This window comes from Magnolia sinica, chromosome 1, assembly GCF_029962835.1.
Source record: "Magnolia sinica isolate HGM2019 chromosome 1, MsV1, whole genome shotgun sequence".
NCBI lineage: Eukaryota > Viridiplantae > Streptophyta > Magnoliopsida > Magnoliales > Magnoliaceae > Magnolia > Magnolia sinica.
The window spans coordinates 5,350,812-5,364,573 of record NC_080573.1 but is presented as its reverse complement, the minus strand read 5'-3'; the positions used below and the strand labels follow the sequence as shown (position 1 = coordinate 5,364,573).

The 13,762-nt window shown below is 39.9% G+C and overlaps 1 protein-coding gene and 1 non-coding gene across 2 annotated transcripts; one reads left to right on the top strand and one right to left on the bottom strand.

Annotated features, from left to right (window-relative positions):
- Positions 1 to 4,935: 4,935 nt before the first annotated feature.
- TRNAS-AGA (transfer RNA serine (anticodon AGA)) lies at positions 4,936 to 5,017 on the top strand. The gene has a single exon. It is a non-coding gene; the product is annotated as a tRNA-Ser (tRNA).
- Positions 5,018 to 7,591: 2,574 nt separating this feature from the next.
- On the bottom strand, positions 7,592 to 8,260 carry LOC131245368 (F-box/LRR-repeat protein At3g48880-like). The gene is made up of 2 exons (XM_058245164.1): positions 7,845 to 8,260; positions 7,592 to 7,725 (listed from the first exon to the last, which is right to left on the bottom strand). The coding sequence occupies exons 1-2, from the start codon at positions 8,228 to 8,230 to the stop codon at positions 7,614 to 7,616; spliced, it is 498 nt and encodes a 165-aa protein (XP_058101147.1). The 5' UTR covers positions 8,231 to 8,260; the 3' UTR covers positions 7,592 to 7,613.
- Positions 8,261 to 13,762: the final 5,502 nt, after the last annotated feature.

Below are 13,762 nucleotides of genomic sequence, written 5' to 3'. Positions count from 1 at the left end.
GCCCTAAAATGAGCCGGCAAAATGGGTGGGGTGGACGGCATGCATAAAACAAATACATCATGCATAAAACACATACATCACTGTGGCCCCAGACCACTATTTAGCTGGCAGTGTGAACTTTCAAAAAGCAATCTCCATCCCGTTGATCCGCAGTCTGCGGTTGGAAGCTACGTGGGGCTCACCGTTTACTTTCAAGCCGCACAGCATGCATGTTGGGTACAAAAACTTTCAAAAGGCTCAGACCGGACTCACCATGGTCTGTGTTTTATCTACTCCATCGTTCTATTTTGACAGCTCATTTTAGGGTATGATCCACCAGCGTGAGTGTGTGGGGTGTGTGTAAAATAAAAAAAGAAAAAAGGATATGATCCCAAAAAAAAATGAGGCAGATCTAAATCTTAGGTAGATCACACCACATGCAACTGGGGTGATTGAACACCCATAATTTAAAACACCTGGGGCTACAAAAGTTTTGGATCAAGCTGATATATTTGTTTTCCCTTCATCCAATGATGTATGACTTCACCAACAGATTAGATTGGATGGCAAATAAACACGATGGTGGGGTTAAGAAGTTTTTAATGGTGTGTATTCAATTACTATTGTTTTATGTGGTGTAGTCCACCTGAGATTTAAATCAGGCTCACTTTTCGAGTAAAATAATGATCAAATAGATGGACTGCATGGATAAAACACATACATCATGATGGGGCCATAGACTACTGTCTAGTAGCGACATGGCCATCGGCGGTTTGAGTATGGAATCTGCATCCACTCAAAGAGCTTGAGCTTGGTGTTTTCCGCAACGCAGGAATAGATTCCGATACATAGAAATTCTCATGCAACTGCAATCCATTGCCTTCAAATGTAGAAAAATCCCCCATGGTTCATGTTTTATCCACTCCATCATTCCATTTTAACAGCTCATTTTAAGATATATCTAAAAAAATGAGGCGGATCCAAATCTCAGGTGGACCACACTACATAAAACAATAGTGATTGAGCGCCCATAATTAAAAAAACATCTAGGGCTACAAAAGTTTTGGATCAAGTTGATATTTTTGTTTTCCCTTCATCCAATTCTGTATGACCTTGTCAACAGATTAGATGGCAAATAAACATTATGGTGGGTGTATTCAATTACCATTGTTTTCTATGGCGTGGTCCACCTGAGATTTAAATCAAGCTGAATTTTTGACCTAGAATAATGATCCAAAATGGATGGACGGTGTGGATAAAACACATATATCATGGTGGGGCCATAGAGCACTATCTCGTAGCGACATGGCCATTGGCAGTTTGAGCATGGAATCCGCCTCCACTCAAAGAGCTTGGTGTATTACACAAAGCGGGGAATATAGTCTCGATACATAAAAATTCCCCTACAACCACAATCCGTCGCCTTCAAAATGTAGAAAAATCTTCCCTCCATTCCTGCATTACCTCCCTCTCTTGCTAGAGGAGCTCTAGAAACGAAATCACAGGAGATGGGGACAGCAACATCAGTCATGGCGGTGATAAGAGCATCCCGACCTTCATTTCAGAAGCCGCATGACAAAATCGCATTCGCCGTCCGTGCGTTTTTTCTCTCTTCCGGTTATACACTCATCGCCACCAGCACTTCCGCTTTCTCCGACCCAACAACACTACCTTCTTCAGGTATCTTTTTCTCTCTTCTTTAGCTACAATTTCAGTAATCTCTCATACCTGATTTCTGTTCCAAATTTCCTTTATTTGATGATATCCTTTTAATGAATTTGATAATTCTTAAGGGTAATTGGATGCCTGTAAGTTTTCGAAGTTGTTAGTGACTTAAGGTGAAAGTTCCTCAGGAGGCAATGCTGTTTGGATGCAAGCTTTAACTCACTTATAAGTAAGTTGGTTTTTATGCTTAGGTAACGTGGAAGTCAATTATAGGCCTACAGTTAAAAAATTGTATATTCACACCAAGCATAGCTTGGAGTAGGAATTGTTTCAAAATATTACTATCACGTATGAAAACTTAGCATTGATTATATCATTTTGTTAAACCCATTCAGATAAATATTTGAGCCATTTCTTAAGCTAAAACATTTATCAAGTGGACCATAAAAGTGGACATCAAATTTTAAATACCTATAATATAGAGCAATAACTTAATATAAGCATTGGAAGGAAACAAAAAATATTAACAATAGAACCAATAAAAAAAATACATCAATAATATCTTCTTTAAGTATACAAAATAAATAAGTAAGAACATTTATTTAGAATCATGATAGGAAACAATGGTGATTGAATGCCCACCCATAAAACTTCTTGCAGTACAAAAGTTTTGGATCAAGTTGATATTTATGTTTTCCCTTCATCCAAGTCAGTGAGACTTTATCAATAGGTTGGATGGAAAATAAACATTACTATGGTCCCTAGGAAGTTTTTAATGGAGGATGTACAATCACTAATATTTCCTGTGGTTTGGCTCGTCTTCCTTCATTTTTGGGCCCAATCCGTAAAATGAGTTAACAAAATTAATGGAGGGCGTCGATGTACCAAAAAAAATACATTAAGGTGTTCCTTATTGTCACAACCTCACCTAATTGGGCCTTATCCCGATTTGAATGCAAGAAAAAAGGACTCATAACTCTACCGCCTAACCAACCACTGGGAGGGGAGGGAGAGAGAGAGAGAGAGAGAGAGAGAGAGAGGTGCCCCATGCCATTGTAGAGAGAGAGAGCCAGCCAGAAACCCCTCTTTATAGAAGCTGGGACCCAACCACCCAGTAATGGTGGATCAATAAGGCTTACATGGTGGTTGTTCGAGCTGTAATGGAGCTCTGCTGGAGCTTCTTTATTGTCTAGGTTTAGGTGCTGTAATGGTGGTTGTAGGCAGTATTCGAAGTATCGGTATCATTACAAGTTTCGCTGGCCAGGGATAAGCAAACCTGCTATTAAGGGATACATGTGCAAGATCGAAGCTCTCCATTAAGTGGGCCACACTTGGTAGATTTTCAAATGAGTTTGGTTAGTGCAGAAAGTAAATAGATGGTATAAGAGATCATTTTACCCCCACACATTTTCGACACTGAATTTCTTGAGGGTGATCACAACCTTATTACTAATTTAGGAAAATCTAAATATCGTGTCTCCACCATATTAAATAAAATTGTGGCCCACCTAATAAAAAGCTTGGATTTTACATGCATTGCTATTAGTAGATTAGAATGCTAAACTTCCTTGGACTTGGGTCTTGGACCCCACCGTGTTAATTTGTGCCAGGATGGATTGCATTTTTGGTGGGCCCATCTCACGATATCCGGATGTGTGGGTGCAGAAATTGCTTGACCAGTTATCATTCCATCAGCTATGGTCCATCGCATTTGGGCCATTGGAGGCACCTAACTTTGACCAAAGGCCTTTGCAAGCCTAGGGACGCATCCTCCTTGGATCCCAGTGGGATCCACCATGATGTATGTGCCTTACATCCATGCCGTCTATCCATTTTGACAGATCATTTTAGGGCATGATCCAAGAAATGAACCACATTGAAATCATAAGAAACAGTGATGATTGACCATTAAAAACTTCTTGTGGGCCACAAAAGTTTTGGGTCAGGCTGATATTGTGTGGTCCCTTCATCCAGGTCTTTGTGACCTTATCAACAGGTTGGATGGCAAACAAACATTCTGGTGGTCCCCAAGAAGTTTTTCAATCACCCTGTTTCCTGTGGTGTGTTCCATCTGAGCTTCGATCTGCTTCATTTTTGGAATCATGCCTTAAAATGAGCTGTCAAAATAGACAATGCGGAATTAACGCGCAGGGCCCGTAGTCAGGAATCCACCTAAGCCTGGACTTGAACCCGGACCACTAACAGCTTCTGTGAAAGGTAAGCCTTTGGTTTTGTACACGCAGTGAAAAAGGAAAAGAAAATGACCTATGCTACCTAAATAAAACCCTAAGAGGGGTGGAATGTAACTATTCCTTCCTCGAGAAAACTAGGTCAAAGTCGGACCATGGACCGAATTTTTCTCTTTAACTTGTTCGATGGCCGTCAATTACAAGCATGTGAGCCTGCATTTTGGGTTATGGCCCATCTACAATGGAACTCGGATTAGGACGGTTAGGATTTAAAGTTTCATATGAACTACCATTTTATAATGTTTAGCCATCCATTTCATAACCCCCTAGTTAGATGGCTAATATTAATTTGATTTGTCAGGATATTATTAATTCCTGGTGGGCCATGATCACTGCAACCTTGTATTAATTCCTGGTGGGCCATCCACCCTCTCCATCCATATTACATGCCGTGCAATTGTAGATTGTCCTAATCACTGGCTGCATTTTGGATCGTTGGTATTGGTTGATGACTTTTGTTCAACAAACACTGCCATCTGCAGTGGACCCCACTGTTTGTATGGTATTGACATATGTGTACCATTAAGGCCCACTTGTACAAGACATCATAAATCAATTAATCAATAGATGGTGATGAACGATCACAATGGTATGGTGGAAGTAATGTATCAGATGAGTCAGATCATAAGGAAATCGTGTTAACTCGGCCGAGTTAATGGTAACATGAGTGTACTCATCTATATATTAGAAAATGGATTGCCTGACTTTCGCTGACTGAGCGGTCCATGAGACAAACATGAAACAGATCTACCCCATCCATCAGGTGCTGGGCCACATTTCCACCATGGATACCAAAAATCAGTTCAATCCAAGACTTTAGCTGGGCACACAGTAGGAAACCGTGTAAAATCATGCATGAGTCTGGAAATGTGGTGATGTTCCGGAAACCTTTCATCCTGGCGTGGCGCTCCAGGTGAATGGATCGATGGAAAATGGACAGCATGGTGCACCCAGTGATTTTAACAGTGGGACTTTTCATCTCGACCGACCAATTAGGTTTTAAGGTTTCATATAAGTATTCAACATTAAATGTCTTGACTTCGTGGGCGTGCCGGAGTGGTTATCGGGCATGACTAGAAATCATGTGGGCTTTGCCCGCGCAGGTTCGAATCCTGCCGCCCACGAATCTCTTTTAGATTTTTATTTTTATGTCTTTTATGTATCACCCAAATTGCCAGTGAAAGGAAGCTAGGTGGGCGCCATATATATATATATAATGTAGGACCCATATTGCCTACGAAAGGAAGTTAGGTTGGGCCCACAATTTTTTAAATGTAGGACCCAAATTGCCTGCGAAAGGAAGTTGGGTGGAGGCGACTGGGATGTAAGAAATCTACCCTGTTCATCCATTTTTCCATATTATATTAGGACATGGGCCTAAGCATTAGGCAGATCCAAAACTCAAGTGGGCCACACCACGTGAGAAATGGGTTGGGAAATGCCTATCCATACCATTCATATCATTCATGGATGAACTGAAAAACAAAGAAATATTAGACTGATCCAAAACTTCAGTCCCTTGTTGAACGTTTCAATGGTTGATGTTCATTAATCCTCACTACTTGTTGTGCGGCCCACTTGAGTTTTGGACCTGCTGATTTTTGAACCCATGCTCTAACATGATCTAGCAAAATATATGGACCAGGTGGATATCTCACAAACATCATGGTGGGCTCATCTATCTTCCCATGGAAAGAAGCGCAAGTCTATATCCAATTTACCATCTCATTTTAAAGCATGAATTAAAAAAAAATATATATGGTAAAGGGAAATGGTTCTATGGTGTCAAGCTCATGGGAACTTCCCATGAGGTCAAGCTGTGTGGGCCCCATTGTGATGCGTGTCAAACATCAACACTGTGCATTTGATGGGTCCCTTTTAAATTATGGGATATCCTAAAAATCAGTCGTATATGGATCTCAAGTGGGCCACACCATCTAAAATCATGTGAAGACATGCTAAAAACATATAAAACACTTGGTGGGGCCCAACTAAAATTTGGATGCATCTAAAATTTGGTCTAACCCCTCATCCAAGTGGGACACACATAATGAATGGGCTGGATTTGTGAACCACACCTTGGTGGGCCCAACAAATAATTATGAATGTTTTAATAGGAGGGTTACCCCTCTCAACTTTTGTGCATGGTATGGCCCACGAAAGTCATCGATTGACTTAATTTTTAAGCCCGAGGCCCACCATGGATTGGTGCATCTGACTGATCAGGTAAATGTTTGACACACATCACAATGGACCCCACACAACTCAACCTCATGAGAAGTTTCCATATATATATATATATATATATATATATATATATATTCCTTCATTCAAGCTTGTGTCAACTTATCACCAGGTTGAATGGTAAATAAACATTACAACGGTCCCTAGGGCTTTTTAATGGTAGGCGTTTCACCTATTCCACTTGAGATTTGGATATGCTGTATTATTATATTCATACTAATACATGTAGGCAAATTGAATGAATTGCATGGACAAAGGTCTCCATGGTCAGGGCCACACCATTGGAATGATAGGAAGCCTGAAAAGATCAGACCTATACAATTATTAAGTGAGCTGCACACTGTTGGAAAAATCTAAAAATTTTAATTTCCCTCCTTAACAGTAATTTGGAGAAGAGGCACATAAATATGAAATTTATCCTAAAATAAAACTAAACATGTAATTAAAATAGTTAACAAAAGAGGAATCATTAGACAACACAATTATTATGAAAAATTGAAAAAAATGTCAATAATCAAAATTAGTACAAGTCCACCAAGCAATGGCTTTGTGCATGGTCATTTAGGGGGCTTTTGAATTGTAAGGGGTCATTTGGCACCATGGATTTGGAGGGATTTGAGGAGGTTTCAAATACCCTTGTTGTTTGGCAACATAAAGTTAATGGGGGGTTTCAAATCTCCTCAAAGAGGAGGTTTAAAATCCACAATGAGAGCTTGGATTACATCAATAGTTGCATGTATAACATGTGTGTCACCATACTATTATTCTATTGGGCACATAGCCCACTAATGATATAAAAAAACAATTAGATTATCAATGGCATCATCATTAATTACTTTAATATGATGATCAGCAACATCCAAACATTGTCAATGTAAATTAATGGTTAAAATCGTTGGTTAGTCACTCGGACATGACCTTGTTCTTGTGGCTCATCCGAGACTTAGAATTTCAACATTTTTGGGCAAAGCATATATTTTAGCAGGCTTATTATAACTATTGTGTCAAACACTAAATATGTCACTAATTAAAGATATTAAAGTTGATTAGTAATTAAATTCAAACCTAACATGCATAACTACTTTTGAATTAAAGTTGATTCCCAATCTAGGTGCCAAACACAATAGGAGGATATCAAATCCAAGGGGTTCTGAATTCATGCTCCCAAACAAGCCCTAAGTTACTTAAGATAAGCTACTTATGCTATCGTTAACCAAACTTACGTACTAATCTCGAATAAGTTATTTGCTGCTATAAGTAGAAAAGGTAATTTATTTGGTGGTATCCAAACGAGCCCTTAAAGACCGGTTTCAAATGCCATTTCTTAGCATAAAGAATGATGGACAATGAAGTTCACAATAAACCATCCAAACAGGCCTTATAATCTTTAGAATTTTTTGAAGAAGGAAGCTAAACGAATAAACAATTACAATTCAACCCAAGATCATGACACATTCTTCCCCATTAAAGCTTGTGTTACATTTTCTTGGACATGTCTTGTAGGTCATCAACCCTAGTTGCTCGTCCATCCCAACATGCAGGTCCGTCAGGTATATCTTTCAGTTGAAACATCTTAATCTTAGGGCATCTGCATACAACCATTGCAAAATTCCATCATCATTCAATTAGAAAAATAAAAAAAGATAGATATTTTTAGGGAACAAGATTTTATTGGACCATCCAAATTTTGGAAGAGATTGAAATTACCTTCTTCTAATGCAATCTATGCCATTGGGAACAACCATAGAATTTGGGTAGATAACGGTAGTAACACAACCTCGGCTTCGGTTGACCGCGAATCTGAGCAATCGATCAAACGTTGCTTCGGAATCTATATCATTTTTTCCAACGTTCATGATATTTAGCCTTCTACTATTAGCGCGTTTGATGAAAGAAATACTATTCCAATCGCTAAAATCAAGGGTCTGCCAAGATAGTGGATTCAAACTAGCTTTGTACCATGCTTTGCATGTGAAAGGAATATTGAATATGAGATCTTGCGTTCCCACCTTTGCAAGTATGATGGCCACAACATCTTCGGGTAGAGCATCCCATGACCGTTGGTTTTTGTTGGCTTTTTTTGACACCTCCATGAAGTAATGTTATTAAAAGAGACTCCTTGTTAAAAAAATCTCTCTCTCTCTCTCTCTCTCTCTCTCTCTCTCGGAGTGGAACCCTAAGTAATATAGGCATCCTCTACCGCACTTATTTTACACTGTGTAAAATAGGCAAGTCTGTGGGGCCCACCATGTTATATATGTAAAATCCACTCCGTCTATTGGTTCTTTCGTTCATGTTATACCCTTAAGGATGAAAATCTGTGAGACCCACATTTCAGATGGGCCACATAGCAGATGGAACAATGGGGATTGAATGCCAACGGTTGGTTTGTATGTTGGGCCACTATGTTGTATATATTTCATCAAAGCCGTTAATCAGGTATAACTCAGCAGAGAAGATACAAAAATCAGCCTGATAGAAAAATCAGGTGGCCCACACTGTGTGAACTTAGTAATTTTAAGAGCAAATTTACCTTTTTCCCATTGGTGTGGCCCATCTGAGTTTCTCGCAGGGCTTATCTTATTTTTGACATTGCAAGTAATGGTTCTCACGAGATGGACGGAATGGATTTCACATATACAACATGGACGACTCACATAGCTCGAGTGTTATACGAACTGCGTAAACAGGTTCTGTCGACGCTCCCGCTACTAATATGTCATGCCACGTGCATGTACCATGTCACATCATTACAACATCTGGACCTTTCATCAGATGTTGATGATCATGGAGGGGCCATAGCTCCAAGTCAATTGGAGGAGCCCCATCAATGGTCTACTCTTTATCGTCTCCTTTGCTTTCTCTCGAAACTCCAGTTATCAAAGGTTAGGATTATCCGATCTGGGTGAATTTCGGATATGATCCATTGTTCCTGCCAGATGAACGGTTTGGATATCATACCCACATTCGCGAGGTGTTTGGGCTTCACGAGCGTGTGATAAAGGGATGCATGCATGTGATATTAGGATACCGTGGTTCAATAGGATTCGGATTGCCTCGTGTACGGTACAGCACCAACGTCGGCTGGTGTATGCCACGTGTACAATTTCTGAGTGGCTGCGTATCAAGCGTCATATTGAGCATGAGTATCATATGACCAGAGCGGATCAGGTGTCACCCGGATAACACCGTAGTGGGTGTTTCTCTGATCGTGGGGCCCACCTTGATATATGTGTTATATATCCATGCCGTCCAAAAGTTTTTAAAGATTATTATAGGTTACGGTACCAAAAATGAAGCAGAAATAAATCTTAAGTATATAACAACACAGGAAACATTGAACGCCCACCTTTAAAAACACCCTAGGACCCAGCGTAATCTTTATTTTCCATCAAATCTATTTATAAGGTCAAATAGACATGGATGAATGGAAAAAACAAATATCAGATTAATCCAAATCTTTTGTGGCCCACAAGAAAATTTTAATGGTGTAAATTGAATCCCTAATGTGTAGTCTACTTGAGAATTAGATCCACTTATTTTTTGGGACCATGCACTAAAATAATATGGAAAAACTGATGGACGTCGTGGATATACAACACATACATCAAGGTGGGCCCCACGTTCAAGGAATTACCTGCTACGGTGTTACCTTACCCCTACTGCGGTGTTACCTGGTAACACGGAAGCCGCTCCGCATACAAGTCTGATTGTCGGTGGTATACAATAAAAGCTATGATACTCTGGCAAAAGTGACCAGTGATACACAGCTATTTGAACTTGCATGCTTGGCATGTAAGTAGCTCTAATTAAACTGTCCAAAAGCCCCAGTTTTGATGTATCATCAACCAAAATATACGCTTGTTTGGTTATCTGACTAAGCTGTTAAAAGCCAAAAAAAAAATAATCCAACGGTCCAAATTCAATAAACAAGTGTTACAATAGCCAGTGGTCCGAACCGTTCAAATAATCTGATTTTGTGACCGTGAATTAGCGACAATTTGTTATACAATTTAGTCGGTTGATTTGGGTTGAAGTGTGCCACGTGTACAATTTCTGAGTGCGTGCATATCAAGCGCCAGATTCTAACAGAGTATCTCGCCAGCGAAATCGGATTGCGTACTGAGTTACTCAGTACGCTTTTATCGTGCTGAGTAAACTTAGTTGGGCCCACTGTGAATGTATGTGATTTATCCACATTGTCCATCCATTTTTACTGCTAATTTTAGGGGTTGATCCCAAAATTGAAGTAAATCCAAAGCTCAAGTAGACCATTACACAAGAAAGAGTTTGGAATAATGATTTCCACTGTTGAAACCTTCTTAGTACTCAAAGTAATTTTTATTTGTCAACCAACTTGTTCATGAGATAAAAAAGACATGGATGAAGAGAAAACACAAACACCAGCTTGATCTAAAACTTCATTAGCCTCTAAAAAATTTTCAATGGTAGAGGTACAATGAAACTGTTTCCTGTGGTGTGCTCCACTTGAGATATTAATTTGCTTCAATTTTGGAATTAAGCCTAAAATTATCTGTTAACATAGATTAACGGAATAAATAAAATAAATAAATAAAAATAGACCTTACATAGTTTACTCAATACACTAAGGATACCGAGTTACTCAGTAAGCAATCCGCTTCCATCGCCAGCTATACATCAGGAAATCGGATTGCATACTGAGCTACTTAGTACGCTTTTATCGTACTGAGTAAACTCAGTGGGCCCACTGTGAATGCATGTGGTTTATCAACACTGTCTATCTATTTTTTTCCCTAATTTTAGGGGTTGGTACAAAAGTTTAAGTAAATCCAAAGCTCGGGAGTGCCATAACACATGAAACAGTATAGAATAATGATTTCTACCATTGAAAACTTTTCAGGACCCACACTGATGTTTATTTGTCATCCAACCTGTTCTTAAGATAAAAAAGACATGGATGAAGAGAAAACACAAACATCAGCTTGATCCAAAACTTCCGTGACCTCCATGAATTTTTCAATGGTAGAGGTTCAATCAAACTGTTTCCCTTGGTGTAGAGGTTTGGATATTCTTCCTGTTTGGCACAAAGACTTAAAATTATTTGTTACAATTTATTAACGGAGTGATGAAATAAATAAATAACGGTGGACCCCACATGGTTTACTCAGTACACTAAGGGTACTGAGTTACTCAGTACGCAATCCGCTTCCATAGATCAGATGGATGACACGTTGCCGCATTGGAGATGATACGGTGGAGCCGGATTAACCGGATGCGATTGCCTGCGACCCCCTCACTGGAAATTGGGATCCACCATAAGGTTTGTTAGAAATCCATCCCGTCCATCTGTTTTGTCAGCCCATTGTAGAACGTGAGACGAAAAATAGGCAGTGAAAAAACTAAGTGGCCACACGATAGTAAACAGTATGGATTGAATCCTACCATTGAAACATTCGTGGGGCCACAAAAGTTTTGGATCAGACTATTATTTTTGTGTTTACAGTTTATCTAAATAGAAATGACCTTATGAACACTTTAGATGGCATATAAACATCATGGTAGACTCTAGGAAAGTTTCAACGGTGAAAATTTCACTGTCCAGTTGTCACAATAGTGTGACCCACTTGAGTTTAGGATCTGTCTCATTTTTGGTCTTATAATTTAAAATAAGATGGTAAAAAGGATGGATGGATTGGATTTCTCACAAAAATCACAGTGGCCCCACCAAACTTCAGAAAGCTGGAGTTTCCTGTTTTTGGGATCACTGGCAATCCGCGGCCGGTAGAACCGTAATAGGGTAGCGATGTATCTCTCGACAGGACACATGGCAGGTTGATTCGGGTCCATCCACCCGCGCATCCCCGCAGGACGCAGATTGCGTACTACCCCTGCCTCTACCGAGTCCGTCCTGGCAGGGGCTCCGTGGGGCCCACCGTGATCTATGTATTTTATCCACGCCGTCCATCTATTTTAACATATCATTTTCAGACATGAGCCCAAAAGGGAGGAAGATCCAAGGCTCACGTGGGCCGTCCACCTGTTCATAAGGCCACATAGACGTGGATGCAGGGAAAACACAAATATCAATATCAACTTGATCAAAGACTTCCGTGCCCCCAAGAAGTTTTTAACGGTAAGCGTTCAATCCCCACTGTTTCCTGTTCTGTGGCCCACTAAAGCCTTGAATCTGAATCCTTTTTGGGTTCTTCCTTTAAAATGATCTATTAAAATAGATGGATGGCGTAGATAAATACATACACCACGGTGGGCCCCTCATAGTCCCTGGCAGCACGGATGGTTTATGTCTAAAATAATTACTCCGACTAGACAATCCTATCATCTGATCTGTGGACACTAAAATGGTAGACTAAAATGAATGGACAGGGATGCCGCTCGATGGGGTGGTTTTGATAGAATGCTCGGCCCCAAATGGAAGCTAACATGTGGGGCCTGGTCCCACGTCAGATTTCACAGGAGGTCGAGATCTGGGCCATTCGTTAGGTAGTACCTACTAAAATCGGGGGAGCGGATTCGGTCAGGTCGGGGGTAATACTGAATTGGTCAGGCTGTGGGGCCCATCTTGATGTATATTTTGTATATCCACTCCGTCCATCCATTTTGTCAGATCATTTTATAACATAAGCCCAAAGATTATTCAGATCCAAATCTCATGTATACCACACCACAGGAAACAGTAGTGATTGAACACCCACCATTAAAAACTTCCTAGGGTCCAGCGTAATGTTTATCTATCATCAACCAGTTGATAAGGCCACAAGGAGCTTCATGAAGGGAATACGCATTGGTAGAATCGTAAACATATAATATGACTCTATTCAATCACCATTGTTTCCTGTGGTGTGGTCCCCCTAAAACTTGAATTGACTTCAATTTTTGGCACCTATCCAAAATGAGATGAAAAAACTGACGGACGGAGTTGATATACATTATATAAATCAAGATGGGCTCACTGTCACCGCCTTACCAAAGTCGGGGATCGATACCAAGACCTCAAGTGTTGAAACAAGTATCTCCCTTCAGCCAGTTGAACTATGGATATGGGTGTTAATGGAAAGAAGCGGATTGCATGGTGAGTAACTTAACGTACTGAGTATACTGCAGGGTCTACCATGATTTATGTATTTTATCGGCTCTGTCTATCAATTTTACCTGATAATTTTAGGCTTGAGGCAAAAAATGAAGCATATAAAACATTCAAATGGACTCACCATAGGAAACAGTTGAATTGAATGTTTACCGTTGAAACTATCTTGGGGGGCTACAAAAGTTTTGGATCAATTTTATATTTGTGTTTTCCATTCATCCATGTCTGTATGAACTTATGAACAGGTTGAATGACAAACAAACATGACTGCAGGCCTAGAAAGGTTTCAACGGTGGAAATCATTATCCCCACTGTTTACTGTGTTACGATCCACTTGATATTTGGATATACTTCAATTTTGGGCTCAATCCCTTAAATTAGATGAAAAAACCAATGGCCGGTGTGGATAGACCACGTACATACAAGGTGGGCCCAACTGAGTTTACTCAGTATGATAAGAGTGTACTGTACACATCACGCGATCCGATTTTCAAATGGAAACCGTCTAATGTTTCCGCTAGACTTTCCGTGAAATGTA

Bases quoted from the DNA above. Each gene is read 5' to 3' on its own strand.
- LOC131245368 (XM_058245164.1), bottom strand. From the start codon at position 8,230: ATGGAGGTGTCAAAAAAAGCCAACAAAAACCAACGGTCATGGGATGCT. The intron at 7,726-7,844 runs GTAATTTCAATC...GGTTGTATGCAG, and splicing joins ATAGATTGCATTAGAAGAAG to ATGCCCTAAGATTAAGATGT.